This window comes from Hemiscyllium ocellatum, chromosome 35 (assembly GCF_020745735.1).
Source record: "Hemiscyllium ocellatum isolate sHemOce1 chromosome 35, sHemOce1.pat.X.cur, whole genome shotgun sequence".
NCBI classification, from domain to species: Eukaryota; Metazoa; Chordata; class Chondrichthyes; order Orectolobiformes; family Hemiscylliidae; genus Hemiscyllium; species Hemiscyllium ocellatum.
Window position 1 is genome coordinate 26,932,876 of NC_083435.1, and position 17,740 is coordinate 26,950,615.

The window sequence follows — 17,740 nt, forward strand, 5'->3', positions numbered from 1 at the left end:
AACATCAGGCAAAGACATTTCAGTTTATTCAAATATATTCTCTGACATGAAATATTAACTTTTTTCACAACAGACATAACCATTTCGATCTATATAATTCAAATCTGTTGACAATATGACATATAAACATCTGTGCATGACTTATGATCTTTCCAAGCGAGCTTCTAATTTACTTGCATTGTTGAAGCAACCTAAGGATGTGTTTCTTATATTGTGATTATTACTGTCGTCTTAGTTTGTAGAACTTATATTCCTACACTGACACAGTAGAAGATGCTTGAACGTTTTCCTGAAGGTCATATTGCTCAGTGCATAGCAGGCAGGATTTAGAGTACTATTGATATAACAGAGCCAGTATCCTATGTTCCAAACGGTGCTGGGGACACACATTGGGCAGAAGGTATCTATGAGAACAATGACATTGTATGGACTTGCTGTAATTATAAAGGCCAGAAGAATAGCCAGGATGGTTCTTGTCACCTTCTTTTCTCGTAATACCGCACCCTTTGCCCTCTTAACATGTCCTCTGGTCACCTTAACAACGTCATCTCTTGTTCTGATCATTCTGATATTTCCATTTCCGTTGTTGGTACCTGATGCTTCTCGCACTGTGATGCCACAGGTATCATTCTTTTGAAATTTGCTGAAAATATTTATTGAAGAGAGTTTCAAGTTATGTGACCTGAAATAGTGGAGTGCAGTTAAGCCGTTGGTATATGTTTGTGTAGCACCTTCTTTGTTCACATTTGATGATGCCAGGGTGAGGAAGCCAGCCTCTCTGGGAAATACCTCCTCTACTCCTTGATCCCAACCAACACCTGATGTTTCATTATTTATTATGCCAGGTTCCGTTTTGACCTCTGGCAACTGAACAAGAATCTTTGCTGTTTTTCTATTATTTGGTTTCATTAATTTGTCATTCACTAGACTGGGAGAAACAGTGGCCTTACATGACTCAGATTCATTTCTATCGTCCTTCATTCGACTCTTGCTGGCCCGAGATATAAGCACATACAAAATTGTCATTATGGTAACCGGGATATAGAAAGCAACTATGGCAGTACCAAAAGTTATACCTGGATTTGAGAAGAACTGCACATAACACTCATCGTCTAAGACAATCCGTTCCCCCACAATGAACTGCCAGAAGAGAATGGCAGGAGCCCACAGTAGAAAAGACAACATCCAAACAGCTGCAATCATTATCCCTGCCATCTTAGTGGTTCTTTTCACTGGGTAAAAAATGGGCTTTGTCACACTGAAGTAGCGGTCAAAGCTGATGATAAGGAGGTTCGTGGCAGAAGCGTTACTGACGACATAGTCTACAGTAAGCCATAAATCACATACCACTGGACCCAAAGGCCAGTATCCATTGACAGTGTAAATGGTGTATAGATTTATAGACAATACACCAATGATCAAATCAGCACAGGCTAAGCTGAAAATAAAATAGTTGTTAATAGTTCGTAATTGTCTGTTTACTTTGATAGAAACTATGACCAGAATGTTTCCAATGATGGTCACCAAGCTTAATGTTCCTGTCGCAATCACAATGCAGATCACTTCAACCATTTTGTAAGGCCACCATCCGACAGTGCCAGACAAGTCTGTTAAATTGATGAGAGATTGATTTGCTCTTGTTCCACTTGCCATAAGTCTGCTCTGTTGTGTATCTAGTACTTAGAAAGCATAAACACAGAAGAGAAAAGGAAAGGATTAGGAAACAAATTTTAAATATTTTGCAGTTAAAGAAACAGCATTTTTACGAATTAAAGTTCAATCAGGAACGCCTTTTAAAAAGTGGTCTTATAATATGTAAGGATTTCGTGTTTATATAGTGTTCTATTACATGCGTGATTCCACAACGTTCAGTAATTGCAGCTCACTTTCAGTTGTATGTTGCAAAGAGTTGGATATAAGACAGATATACAAGAAGTTGGCAGGTGATTAAAAACTGGCATTTTAAAATAGGTGATGGCAGCTTCGTGATCCATTTTGAGCTTAATTTTATAGGCCATATTTAAGAAGATAATTTGCACATTTTCCTTTTGTGGCAAAGCAACACTGGCCTAAAGGAATTTGAAGGGGCCTTCGATTGCTCATGAACTGATTTGATCCCAACATCCTTGTCTGCCCCAACTTAATGTGGCAATGAAGATTTAAAAAGAATTAAAACATACATGCACACACTTCGTATTTATCATCTGAGGTACAGATTATAAGAGCAGGAAGGTTAAGCTGGAATTGCATAAATCATTAGTTCTGCCACAATTTGAGGAGCATGTTCATTATAGAAACAATGCAATTGCATTAAGGAGGATACAGAGGATATACATAAACAAGCAGTATTAGAACCAGAAGAGATGATGAATAGATGCAAGATAAGATGTTTTGGGATTTCCATCTTTTGCAAAGAAAAGTGAATGCAGTGTATCAATTGACATGTTGAAACTTTAACTGAAAATTTAAAACATGACATAATTTCTTTGCAGAATGACGTGTTACCAGAGGACACTTAAAAAGTGTTTCTTAGAAATATCACAATGGCTGACTCGAATTCTCTGTTACATTTTCTAAGGCACAGAAAATACAAATTGTGGCTGGAGTAGGGCACTCAGCCTATTAATCCTGCTCTGCCATTCAATAATAACATGGCTGATCCTTTGTGGATGTCTGACTACCACCGGTAAACCTTTACAGATATGCTTCACATAAAAAGGTGTTCGTGCTTTGATATTAGAAGTTCTCTGTTTCCCCTGCCGAATCAGGAAGTGAGTTGGAAAACCTTATGTTCCTTGAAGAGAAAGCTAAGATCACTGCATTTCTGTATTCAATGGGTGATTCGTAAATTTTAAACAATTTTCTTTAGGTCTGGGTTCTTAAGTAAAATAAAAGATTCTCTGTACATCTATCTGTCAAGAACCGGCAGGACCTTAATTAAAATCATCATTCAGCTGATGTTGTAATTCTGAAACAAAACGAAAACAGGAAGTGTGGGAGAAACTCAACTGTTCAGGCAGGATCTCTGGAGATTGAAATGGTGTAAAAACGTTGAGCCAGACATAATGTTCAAAAGCGAAAGTAGTTGGAAAAAAAAACTGTTTTTTAAAAATATTTTAGACACATAAAATAAAATTAGCCATGTAAAGGGGTGACATGAGGACCAGATTGCAAGCGTTCTTCAAGCCAAAGACAAACGGGTTTATTCGTGGTAGTCAAAGGATAGAATGATGTAGAAAGTGTGTAAGTGAAGGTCTAGAAAGGAGAAAATTGGTCCAGCGAGTGAAGACCAAAGTGAACCAGACACAAATAAGATATGATTGAGTGCGCATGTGAGTACTGGTGTATGCGTGTGCGTGTGTGTGCGTGTGTGTGTACATCTGTGAGTGTCTGTGTGTTTGCACGTATGTGTCTGCCTGTGGGGAGGTACAGAATGGAAATTATATTTTTAGTTTCAAAGACGTGGACACTAAAATTCAGTGGATGTAGTTCTAGCCTGTACAATCTTTCCTCATAAGACAACCCACTTCATACGTCCCTGCCTTATATCAGATATTGTTCTAGCGATCCTTCTTAGACTATTCTCCAACATATTTGACTGACTTTTGTTAAGATGGTGAGAAACGTTATGCACTACACGTCAGATGCAGTTGCAACAATGCCTGGCAGAACTCAAATTTACTGTTTTAATTTTGCATTGTACGAACCTCTTCATCAATTATAAATTTGCAATAGTTTTCCAAATTGCTTCTTGTACCTGCACTTTGACATTGGCGATTCAAGAATGAAAAACCCAGACCACACTGCACATCAGAAGTCTACAGCAATTTCTCCCCATGTAGATAACATGCTTCATTTTTTTGAATGGCAAATAAACAAATTAATTTTTCCAGAGTAGAGACAACTTGACAGGTTGACTTTTGTGAAATGTTCTGCCAATTAATTGTCAATAATCATGAACAGATGCATAGCATTTGGCACCTCCTCCATGAAGCACCGTCCATTTGACAGTTGAACACCACTCTCTTTTCATTCAGTGAAAGTGATAGTTCTCCTGAGATTAGTATTGCTGCAAGATGGCGTGGTGTGTGAATAACAAGAAAGATTCGACACAATGTACCTTTTTCCAGAGAAACGCATCAACTTTCAGTTACTATTCACATGGAGCTGGTGGGCAGCTGTTCCTCCACATCCAAGCATGGGTTTCTGTAGCTGACGTCCAAGAGTTTAAATTAGTCTATATTGTTAATGTCTGACAGTTTCATTTAATTTATTTTGCTTTTGCTCATTGTTCCAAAAAGAATGCATTAATTTTACATCCATGTCTATTAATCAGCCAAGTTGTTGCTCATTTTATCTGTCAACCCTGATGTTACAATTTTTTTTTAATTAAGCATAACTATCAAATCTCTATTAGCATTAAATGTTCTTTTTTGAGAAAACTGCCGGCCAGTAATGCATTCAGAAAGGATAGCATCAGAATAAATAACTCTTGTAGACATAATTATAGAAGTTCCTTCCAAACTGCAAAATAACCTATATCACCACTGGACTCTGCTTCAAATCCCGTATGGAATTTGTCACCAAGCTTTCTTGATAGTAATCATACAGGCTTCTCATTAATTTCTCTAACTAGGTGATCATGTTGTACTTTATGAAAATAATGTAACGTTGTAACACGTTTAAAATCGTTAATTACGACAGCTACTGCACAAGGAAGCTGAGCATTAAGAGCCTACAGATGGCGTTAATAGAGGGATTGCTGACCATGTTCCTTTTTCAAATCAATTTTACCTCCGTAATGTAAAGTGCTTCTACTTCTCATCATTGCCTGTGTGTGCAATCATTTCTGACTTCCACAATTTATCTCTCTACGTGGATTGTTTGACCAATTGAAACTTTAGTTTGTGAACGAATTATCCCATGATGTCACACTTTGGGCGCACTCATTCACTCACAGGGACAATATCAGTTTATCAATTTTTAGGGCCGTTTTCGGCTAGCAGCTGGCGATTCTTTTCTTACGAGCGCTGACATGGGTTCACTCGTCCACAATGAGGCTGGACGGCTGACTGGTACTTTGATGGGATTAGTGTTAAGAAATTGTGCAGGGGAGTAAAATGCCTGCAGTGGGAGATCATTAATGTCTCTCCTTCTTTTACATGCGATTTCGGACCCTGCAAATCAGATCTCTGACCTGAAAGCAGATCTGCGCACTATTTTGAGAGTAAGGATCATGAGTCACATTTGTCCTATGCATTATCTTCCTGGAACTGACTTGTTCATCCGTTGAAGGTCATATATTGATTGACATCATAAGATCTGACTAAAACCTGTTTCCACGCTATCTCTCAGGAGACACGCCAACCTGAAATAAATGTTGCTATACTTGTGGCTACATTGTCTGTTGGAGACAGTAACTATCACTCAGTAAACCAATAAGGAAACGGTAAGATAAAGTCGCACATGCACGTTAGTAGTGTGTAAACCATGAGATTAACGTTGATTTCAGTCAAGTATTTTATTTCATGTTCGAGGAAGATTAACTGATTGTTGGAGCAAATATTACAATGGGAAAGGAAACATCCTTAGTGAAGGTGAGAGTGAGTTGTTGCAACGTTATTATGGGCCCGACTGACAGAGTTATTCAGAGGTGAAAGAAACGTAAACTTGAATGATATTGAAGCAATGATTCGAAACGGTCATTAGAAAATGAATGGAACGCATTGCCTGATTTATGAAAGATAATTCATCCTTCTTCTAACGTCACACCATGTGGAAAGTGAACGATTGGTGCGAAATCCAAATGGAAGAAAGTGAACTGTAACACTGGTACCAGTTTCTGAGTCGTTATAGCAAAAGATTACAACATTTATCTTTTATTTCTCTGTCGGATCAGGTATCTAATGCTCAGAATTATTCCACACATCTATTAGAGTATAGCTTCTGATTTCGATTTGTGATGGACTATCAGAAACCTTCTTTAATCTCGAGAAGGAATGATTATTAGAATCCCTACAGTGTGGAAACAGGCCCTTCGGGCCAACAGGTCCACACCGACTCTCCAAAGAATCAGCCACCCAGTCCCATTTCCCTCTGACTAATGCGCCTAACAATACGGGCAATTTAGCATGGCCAATTCACCTGGCACATCGTTGCGACTGTGTGAGGAAACCGGAGCAAACTCACGTAGCCAAGGGGAGAATGTGCAAACTCCACAAAGACAGTCACCCAAGGCTGGAATTTAACCTGGGTCCCTGGTACTGTGAGACAGCAGTGCTAACTGCTGAGGCACCGTGCCGCCCCATGAAGATATATGGTGACTATGGGCAGATGCTATTAATTGGATTCAGAAGGAACAGATCGCTGTGCAGAAATAAAGTTAAGTCATTTTAAAACATTATTATTCACAGAAGGAACGGACTTTGTGCAAAAAATCAAAATATTTGCATCTGCTGAATTACAATTCTGGAATCAGTAATCGAAAAGACAAAACGTATGAGGAGATACAGACTCACCAGGAACGCCAATGACTGCGACGATTGTGCAATAAAGCCTTTCTACGCGACTATGATACAAATTGTCTTCCACTGGTCCACTCTTGTCGAGATGCCAGTGATTCTTGGATTGGAGCTGTTGCTCCCTGTTCCAGTAAGCGATATATCACCTTGAAAGCGATCTCTTATTAATAAAAAAGGAAAAGTCCCAGTGGCACGGTTTAATTCTATAGAGACTAGTGTTGCAGTCACTGTGAAAAAAAACAAATACAGATCCAGGTAACATATGCCAATTCAACCATTTGATTATCATGGCATTTACAAAATCAATCTGTTAACAGATGTAACATCGCTGGAGCAGTGAGATTTGAATGTGGGTTTTTCAGTCAGTGTTACTAACTGCACGGGTTACTAATACTGCACCAGAAGTGCACTATAAACATAGCATGTATACTGACTGCGTATGAAAAGTGTATCATTCATAATCATGAACGTCAGTTGCCTCATCGAGGTGAAAAAGAAACCAGACCGAAATATATTATCCGTTTTCCTTTTTTGTCTCAAAACTTTGGTTTGAAGTTGTGTTTAAAATCGCCTGGTCAGGCATCCCATTCTGTTCCCTGCCACATTTGTTTTGGAGGAACACAGGGTCTTGAGGAAGTGAACGAATCACTGATGTTTATTTTCCCAGGTGGTTCTCCTGAGCCACCTTATCTTTCTATATCTGCTCGTGTACACAAAATCTCTCCAAATAGACAGTGTCCAGGTATCTTTGACTTAGCAATTGATGGTTACTGGCGTAAGCCTCTGAGTCAATGATGTTGTTCTATCATGAGTATTTGAGGATTTGACTGAGGCAAAGAATCAGAAAATTCTTTAGTGGTTTTTCCTCTCATATGAATGTTATCCTTGTGTCACTACTGCATGGAGAACACTGAGAACTGAGAGATGTTGCTCTTAAGAGATGCGATTCTCAAGTCAGCTTATTGTTAGTGCATACTATGTGACTCAGCTTGCATATAACACTTTTGCTCTTGCAATGTACATTATGATGTCAGAATTTAAAAAAGGTAATTTTTGCATGTAAAGCCTAAATACTTCATGCTAGCAACATCAACCAGAATCGCTCTGTCACTATGGATGGATAGCAACATGACTACGTTAACCCCATGACAACAGTGTCTCTGATGCTGATGATTGAAATATTTAAAGGTCAGAGTGCTCCATCTGTTTGCATCTCCACGTGTTTCTTTGATGTGGACTGTTAGTTTGGCTTCATTGAGATGAGGAATTGATCAAGTTTGGCTTTGGGCCTCAGGTTGACAAGGCTGAATATGTTCCTGAATCCAGAGAAGCGGTCCAAATGAGCACTCTGTGGCAGTCAGTCTGCATCGTGGGGGGTGGGTTTCGAGTTGTGGATCTAAATAAAGAAGAAGGGTAGGCCACTTGAGGAACATTGGAGACCAAAGTGCGGAGGCAGAGATTTTGAAAGTTGCAAGTAAAGAGAGGATGTCCCAAATATAGAGCAGCAGCCTGGAATTTGGGAGTATACAGCTTCAAAATTTAACAAGGATCATAATTTAAAAAATATCACAACTCAATTCCTTCAGTTGATAGAATTGTCTTGTTCTGGTTATTTGTCAGATTTAGGAGAAAGTGAGGACTGCAGATGCTGGAGATCAGAGCTGAAAATGTGTTGCTGGAAAAGCGCAGCAGGTCAGGCAGCATCAAAGGAGCAGGAGAATCGACGTTTCGGGCATGAGCCCTTCTTCATTCCTGAAGAAGGGCTCATGCCCGAAATGTCGATTCTCCTGCTCCTTGGATGCTGCCTGACCTGCTGCACTTTTCCAGCAACACATTTTCAGATTTGTCAGATATACGCAACATTAAGATTGTTCCAAGTCTAGAATTAAGTAGGACGCATTAAAAGGTTCAGTTCATATACTCTCAATTAAGTTATACTTGGGGAACTCAGAGTTTAATTTTGCTCATCTTGCAAGTATATAAGAAATCCAGATAGTTAGAAGGTGCATTTCAGTCTGAGTAACTCCACCTCCAGGTTTCAGAAGATGGCCAGCAATCAGAGGCACGACCTGGACTGAGACACGGGTGGAAAGTAAGTGTTTGGAGGTGGTCAGCCACAATTTAAGAAAATGCAGAGTGAGAGGAAGTGGGTGAACACTAGTCAGAAGACAGTGATGGGTTAGTATTAAAGGAATCCTACTTGTGACTCTTGCTGACAAGCTTTTTATCGCCTTTGAAAAAGTATGGCAGTGGCTGCTCCTCTGAGTAGACAAGCCAGAGCCAAGACCTCAGCTCTGTGGATGATCTAGGTCTTTCGGGACTCGGGAAAAACGTGTGCATGAGCGGGATTCATTAATGAGAGCAGTAGACAGGGGTTTCTGTCGCCATCAATCCAGGATAGTAGTATTGTCTCCTGGATTAGGATAGTGAACAATGTCATCGAACAGGTGGCAGTGCATTCTGAAGGAGGAGGGTGGACATCCAGTGGACGAGATCCATGTTAGGTCACTGACATAGGAAGAAAGATTAAAAAAAATGTGACTGCAAACAAGCTGAGGGAATTGAAAAACAGGTGTTCAGAAGCAACAGCACTGAGTGCAGGAATAGAAAGATAGAACAGATGAATGTGTGCCTAGAGAGATTGTTCAAGAAGCAGGTTTTTAGGTTACTGAAGCATCCGGATCGTTTCTAGGGGAAGTGAGAGTATAAATAAGAGGCGATACATCTGAAGAAGAATGCAACTTCGTGGATAGGTTTGCTACGGTTCTGGAGTGGACTTAAACGAAACTTGCAGCATAGAATAGATCCTGACTAGTAGTTCAGAGGATGGAAAGGCAGTGGTGGCATTATAATTGATACTGTTAATGAATTCGAAATGTTGAGGAAGCACAAAAGAAAAAAAGTTTAGGAACTAACTTCTGCATACCGCCTCAATTTTACCCCTCCCTATCACTGCATCGTTTTTATCAGTACAAAAAACATATCTGTCTGCATAAACTCCATAAAAACTACTTCTCACAGTATCCTGATAACTTCGTGAAGTTTCTGCAGTCTTTCTTTTCTCTGTAACGTTCGATAGGTCTGAAAAAAAAAAATCATCTCTCGGCAACAGGGGCAGCCTTATATGCCTTCCAGTTTATGTAACATTGGGCAACTCTCGTTAATTCTGTGCACTTCACCAGCCTTGACAAACGTTCCAACTTCTGAAAGGTTCTCATCTTCCAGAAGGATTCTGTATCATAGTAACCTAATATTGAACCTGCATGTCATTATCTCTATAGTTTCCTTCAATCTCTTCGCACACCTCTACCACTGGAAATTCCCACAATTTATTGTCCCTCATCATCCTTGTAACTTCTGGCAACTGGTATATTCTCTACAAAACTCCATATTTCTGTGGTATAATTCAACTATACACACTATATATTACCTTATTTCTATGCATACTTCACTACCTTCTTGAACCAATTAATTTCTCCAATATATATATTTACAAGTCTATCATCTACTGCACTTTCTATATCTTTAACCTGATCAGAAGCTACAAATTTATTACCACTGGATCAGCCTACAACCTTATGATCTTCGCTATTTCTGTAATATGCTCAAACCTCTGAACGTCTCCATACTCCCATAATGAACCACCCGATGGCACTAAAACATTCCAATCTCAGGCCATATTCTCCATCAAGCACTAATTTTGAAACATCTATGAGTCTTCTACTGCTGCAGTTCTCTTCTTTTCTCTGAACTAAAGCATTAAAAACTTCAGTCCATAAACTAGTCGCTCTCTAAAAGTATCCAATTTTTTTATGATATAAAATGTTTCTCTAGTTCAGGTTTTTTCACATTCGACTCACATCCACCCCTCCCATTTCGTTGCACTTTGTTTCATCTCTCTGGAAGAGCCAGACGGATCCTCAGTGGCATATCTGTAAAATTTGGAACTCTTTCTCTAACACTTTCTGTATCTGAATTCATCTTTGAAATATCATTCAACATTTATGTTCCAGTTAACTTTTTTTGGTCATCTGCCCTGATAATTCCATATTTCGTTCCTGTCAAAATATGTCTAATCATTCATTCTTTGAAGTGCTCCTGACGTTTTTCCGCATTTCGACAAATTGTCGTTAGTTGAAATGCAGGTATATTTATAACTGATATTAAAACGTGTTCACATTTGATCCATGAAATGTACAAAAAAAAATCAGAGGGCCATGCGGCACAGTGTACGCTTCCCCTGTAGCTCTGTGGTGGACATTTATCACTGGGCTAAGATCACTATAAAAAAGCTCTGCTGATAATCTCATTGATGGTTTGGGCCTCTCACTGCACTTGGAACAACTGTCACGTTTCCATTACACAGCAAGAATTGGTTTATTGAGTGTTGTCATTATACATGTCTGGAACAGGTGGGAATTGAACCTGCACCTTCTGTATCAGAGGTTGGGAAACTACTGGCGCACTACAGGAACCGTGTAGTGACATCTTCAACATGACTACAGAAACAGCACTTTGAGAGTGATTTCCCTACATCAATTCACTGTTTAATTGGTATTACGTTATGTGCGCTAGTGGAAATCAATGAGGGTCAGGGTAGTAGTAGAGTTAGACAACTTTTCAGTGCTGTATTTCTTTCTGGTACACTATTCGTGTGAGCAACTGTGGCAGTTTCATTTTTTTGACACAGGTTACTTAGTTTAATGACCAAATTTAACAACGTTATTCTTAAATGCAATAGAATATTTCTTAGAAAAGGGTTAATATTGACAATGTAATTGCTGAATGCAGGGTTGAGAAAAGCAACATAAAACCTATACGTGGACCTGATGGTGTTTGAATGCTCAACAGGATTTCTGGGAGCTTCTTGATTATGATTTTAATTAATTTAACTATACAATTAAATTGTTCAATCGTCATTGCTTCTAATTCAATCATAACAATAATTATATCCTGAGACAACAAACATTTTACTTGGCTATTGTAATATTTACAGTTTTGATGGAGTTGAAAAGAAATCACGAAGTATGTTGTCATCGCAATGTCCCCATGGAACGACAACAAATGATATATCCAATCTTGTATATAAACCATTATCCATAGTTATTGTTCTCGAGTTCGAAGGAGCAGATCAACTCATACAGGAAAGAATGGAATCATTTCACAGCGTCCGTAAAATGTACTATGTGCTTATTGCTGCCATTGGTGTCCCAGGTACGTGACTGAAATCTATATGTAAACTGGTCTTTTGTTTTACTATTTTATTGAGAATGTTACATGCTCTCCTTCGTGATCACAGTTAATTCTGGATCCGATATTTCAATTTCATTAATTCAAATATATTTGTTATTTTGTTCTATTACTTTTAACCAGGGAGGCTTTGGCATAATTCTACTTTGTTGTTTTTGTTTGTGCAAACTGTTGCTGGCTTGGGCAGTACTCCTGTCATTCCCTAATGTCAATAGATTTTTTTCTCGACAACTCTGGCCAGTTTTTGGTTAAGATCCTATCATAGAACAGGGATATTTCAATTCCAGCAAAAACAATGATTCTTGTCACCATAATGATGACAACAAAATTACCATTGAATTTCTAAAAAAGAAACCAACGGATCGACTACTGTCATCTCGGGAAGCAAATTTGTTATTTTTATTTCGTCTCAGTTAACTTTGATTTGAAACTGATAACAATGTCACTGTCTATTATCTGGTTGCTGAGATTGGTGCAAATGCTAGTCAATTCGTGGGCCAAGAACCAACTAATGTTGGTCTTGTTCGTGATTTCCATGTCACATGAAGGATTGAATAAGAAAGAATGGGGGAAAATATCTTTTTGAAACCAAGCTCGCATTATCACCAAATTGTTCCTTTTCGTGGGCTGGTTTATTTGACTGCTGTGTGGACAAAGTTAAAAATTGCACAACATCAATTATAGTCCAAAAGGTTTATTTGGAAACACAAGCTTTCAGAGCGTGGCTCCTTCAGCAGGTGGTTGTGGAGTATAAGATCACAAGACACAGGCTTTGGAGCAAAGGAATACAGTGTCATGAAAATGAAATGATATATTGAGCAAACCTGGACTTAACATTCCAGGTTTGTTCAATATGTTATTTCAGTGGCATGACACCGTAATCTTTTGCTATAAATTTTGTGTCTTATGACCTTATACTTCACAACTACCAGATGAAGGAGCATCCCTCCCTCATGCTTCCGAATAAACCTATTGGAATTTACCTTGGTGTTGTATGAAATTTGGCTTTGTTCCCTCCAGTCCGACACCGGCTCCTCCACATCACGACTACTGGGTGACACATGAATTCAGTGACCATATATTAATGCGAGTGTCATTCACTGTCGAAATGTATTAGATGTGGGTCAGTATGACACGGAAAATAATTCTGCAAATTTATGACATATGTCAGTGAGTAAGCTCTTAAATCCACGAAGCTATCCATTTTATTCCAAGTGTATTTATAGTCAGAAAGGAAGTTATTTGCTTTAAACCGTGATATTTATTCATGATGCATTAAGTGGAATATGTAAATGTTGCTCTGCTTTCCCATTGAACTGTTCAAGCATAAATATATGTCAAATATTTGCTGACAGGTGACAAAACGGGGAAAGATGATTACTTTGCTCAACCCCTTGTGCAATGATGCCTGTTAATCAGACTATCATGATGCCAAATCGCTGCTCATTCCACTTCATGCACTGAATTGCTTCGAACATGTGGTTATGAAAAGCTGAATTTTATTATGTCTATGGTAAAGGCTTCGTATTTACCTGCAATTATTGTAACATCCATTTGATACATGATTAAACTTATAGATATTCGTAATTATAAATCCATGCATTTGTATGTTGAACCTATGTCAAACTTTATCCTCAGCTCAATGAAATGTGGAAGGTGAAACTTGATAAGTGGTGAACAAACATGTCGAGTTTTCATTATGCGGATGTTAGATGGAAGGCTACAATAACAGTATTGGTAAAGAATTAATAACAACATATGCTGTATATCTATCTCAGTCGTAATCTCACAATGTTCAAAATGCAAGCAGTCTCTTCATTTCTTCAAGATTACTTTTGCTACAAGTGGACAAGAGAAGCACGTAATGAGCAAATTTGATATAGCCAAAGTAAAATATGATATGGTGAGATCAGTTTGATAGAAGAGCTTCAGGTAATTTACATGTTTATTACCATGATATCCTGCAATTTAACTTTGAATAATTCTTAGAGTAATTCAACGAACACATTCGGCTGCTTATTTTGCAAAGTATATTTAGAAATACTTTAAAACCACTATACAATAAGAACAGGGGTAGACTGTTTCACCCCTTGATTGTGCTCTGAAGTTCAACAAGTTCATGAATGATCCAAACTCCTTAATTATATTATTATACTTTGTTTTCAATCAAAATGCAGCACTCCATACTTAGATCCATTGAAATTAATCAGCCATTCTAATGTCACTTTTTTCAACTATTTCATTTTTATTAGGTTATCAGGAATACAGTATAATTCATTTATTTAGGATATTCTCTACCCCCTCTCTCTTTAGTTTTATCTTGTAGATTTGAGAAAACGAGAAAGATAATCATTAAGTTACAGTCTTCACTGCCTTCTCTTGTATTTTTACAGTTAATTTACTGGCTGTCATGATCCTGTCACGGGGAAAGTCTGGACTCTCCACCTGCACTACTCGCTATCTCGTGGCCATGGCAATGGCAGATATGCTGTTCATTGTCACTGCGGTCATCGTGCTACGCATCTTCTCCTATTATTTCCCAGGATCCTTCCTAGATATCACACCTGTGTGTAGTGTTGTTATGGTCCTACTCCATGCATCTGGAGAATGTTCTGTATGGTTCACTGTCACTTTCTCCTTTGATCGAATGGTGGCCATCTGTTTCCAAAAGTTCAGCATTAAATACTGCACCAAGAAAACTGCATCTGTAGTTCTTACAACAACGTATGTTCTACTCAGTTTAAAATGCATATCGACTTATTTCACTTTTGAACCTGGAGAGATAATTAACAATGTTCCCTGGTTCTGTTATTTAAAGCAAAGTTACTATACTGATCCTGCATGGGTAGCTTTTGACTGCTTTAACAAGATTTTGACACCATTGCTCCCTTGTGCTTTTGTTATATTGTTCAATGCGATTACAGTCAGATATATTGTAGTTGCCAGTCGAGTGCGTAAGGCACTAAAGGGTAAGAGCAAGGAAGAGAATAGCAGTGACACAGAAATGGAGAAAAGAAGGAAGTCTGTAATTTTACTCTTCACAATATCCGGCAGCTTCATTCTTCTGTGGCTTTTATATCTTATCAACTTCTTATATTGTATCATTACAGGAATTAATACCAAATATTACAGTGATTTTTCTTATATATTTAGAGAAATTGGGATTATGCTGGTGGAATTAAGTTGTTGCACAAACACATTTATTTATGGAATAACTCAATCCAAGTTTCGAGAGCAATTCAAAAGTGCAGTGAAATATCCGATTACATCCATTATTAATTTAATCAACTAGTTAATTAAAGTGAAAGGGTGCCAGAGGAAGTTTCAGCATTTTCAGCTCACGAATCAAATACATGCGGTTAGACTCGACTCATGTCATTAGTATGAGAGCATATTATTACTGTTAGCTGGAAAAATACCCTCAGTGCTGATGTGGAATTGGTTTGTGGCAACGGAATCTATTTATTCCCTGTCCATCTATAGTCAAAACGTCTATCATCTTCTTTTGTCTGAATGGCTTGTGAATTTAAGTATGCTTTAAGATGGTTAGCTTTCAACTGCCCTCTGAAATGAGCCAGAAAATGTCTCGATTCAAATGGATTTGAATTTTAGAGTCATAACAATACTGACCAATTTGGCAATGCTGAAATATTATGCAAGAAGAATTTTTAAAAATGGGGAAATAAGAAATGAAAGTGTCACATTCGGACACCGATTTGTTCAGTTCTGGATTGACACTCCACCTTATAAGATGCTAATTGAAATGAAATATCAGTAGTCACTGAAATTCTTGAGCTTGAATGTATCATTTTATTTTCTGGGGGTTATTTGGAGGTAATTTATTGATTCACCTAAAACAATGTCCAACCTTCAGTCCTTCCTATCAGTCTCCTCCCATTGACAAAACAGGGGCAGGACTGGGGAGTTCTGTATTTGCGCATAAAAAATACCCAAGTAAGGCAAATGAATTTGGATGATGGAACAAGTCTGTGCTCAGTGCCAGAGGTGACTATACCAAAGTAACAATGTTGGGACTATTTGGATGGGCATGTTCAAGACCATTTGTGACTGTACATTCGCTGAATTTTAATATTTATGTTTGATATTTTTCGACTATCAATGTTGCTCTCAAAGAACAACTATTGATCATTCCATGCTGCGAACTATGGAAATATTTCAATTAAATACATGAATAATGAATCGTGTTAATCTTAATAGTCTTGTCATATCCAGTCGTGAATGATGATGGACAATTAAGTAATTAACAGAAGGTGGAGTCTCCACAAATATCTCACCGTCAACAAGATGTGGAAACAATATATTAGCACAAAATTTAAGGCTGGAATAGTTCATTCATCTTCAGCAGAGAATTCAGATTGAAGAGTCAATCTCGAATTCTAACACCCAGAAGGACAAGAACAGCAAATACCCAGTAGGGCAATCAGCTGAAAGTTCCCTTTCAAACCATTCACGGTCTGCATTTGGAACTATATCAGCAACCCTTCGCATACAAATTCTAAAAACTAAACAGTGATAACAACTACAAAGATGTAATGAATCCAGAAATATGGACTCGCCACCATGCTGTTAAGTAATATTATCTTATCCCATAAATACAGAAATGTCCTTTCCATCAGAATGTGTCCATCTGGGCACAACATAACTAAGACTTCTAAAACTTGTTTTGACGAAAATGAAGATAAAATGGACTGCTGTGATTCGCAGGGACAAACATGATGTGCATTGTGATTTGTCATCCATTGCCAATAACATGCCTGTGCATCTATCACTTTCCTTCAGAAATGTGTAGAAAAGGGACAGTGCGACTGTGGGTGAGTAGCAGCCTCTCAGTGAGACAGTGCATTTCAAAGTTCTCAAGCCCACCCCAGCTGAAGGAGCTAAGAAAAACATCCAGACGCTTTGAATAAGATTGTGAAGTGAATCAGCCAGGGTAGAGTATTAGTGAGTATGAAAAAAAAATCAGTTGACTTCAAAAACTCCACCTGGTTGGCTTCAGAATGTATTGGTCGAAAGAAAACATTTCCTGAACAATTTTGGAGACTCATTACCTTCACAAACTTTGACAATCTGATGTTTTCCTAGTCTGCATGATATTTAAAATCCCACATGTTTATAGCCATACATTTTCTGACAGTCTCTAGTTCAATGTTCCAGTTTAGGTGTTTCTCCCGCATTTATACTTCTGCACTACCTGTGCATGACTTCAAGATTGGACTTCTGGCATTTATTATTTCTCTATCCAGATTGCTTCCACATCCAGATTTTTTGAACTCGGTAATCGCTTGTGCTAAAACGCTAGTTCATTACATTGTCGGTACTTTTTTTCCTAGCTGCTTTCTCCAACTAATATTAAACTACAGCAATGGATATTCAGGTCCCAGGCTATGTTGTAATCGAATTATGATTCAACAATGGCTATCATATTGTAGCATTCATTTCAGTGCACTTGTTTTGCTTTGAATGTTATCAGAATTTTATGCAGAGCCTTTGCTTGTTTTTTTCTTGGTTCTCTCTTTTTTTAATCTTTGCAAATTATATCCTTGTCTATAACTTGCCCTCAGTTTTGAAACCTTTTCCATTTCCTGTCAGGGGTTGTCTATGATTTCCCTCATGAATCCAATAAATTTCAAGAATAGCACAGAGAATATCTTCCTAGCCATAATGCTGAAGGAGGAATCTTGGACGTGAGAAAAGTGTTAAATTGATGAGGCGGATGTTTTAGATACGGTGCCTGTATTTTGAATTGATAAGGCAGTGGGACCAGATGAGATGCATTCAAGAATATTGAAGGAACTGAGAGTGAATTTTGCAGAGACATTGGCAATTAAGTACTTTGAACTTCTCCTGAAACAGATGCCCTGTCAGAGATTGCAAAATTGCAATGTACATATTTTGTACAAAAGAGTTTAGAAAGATAGGTGCAGCAGTTATAGCCTTCTTGTGACATC

The 17,740-nt window shown here is 38.1% G+C and overlaps 1 protein-coding gene across 1 annotated transcript in view; it reads right to left on the reverse strand.

The window, feature by feature from the left end:
* Positions 1–231: 231 nt before the first annotated feature.
* Positions 232–17,740, reverse strand: part of LOC132832579 (muscarinic acetylcholine receptor M2-like) — a 33,198-nt gene continuing 15,689 nt past the window's right edge. Inside the window, exons 2-3 of the mRNA XM_060850670.1 lie at positions 5,605–5,669; positions 232–1,582 (exon numbers count right to left, since the gene is read on the reverse strand). Of these exons, the coding sequence (XP_060706653.1) occupies positions 232–1,582; positions 5,605–5,669 (1,416 nt within the window). The remainder of the gene's footprint in view (positions 1,583–5,604; positions 5,670–17,740) is intronic.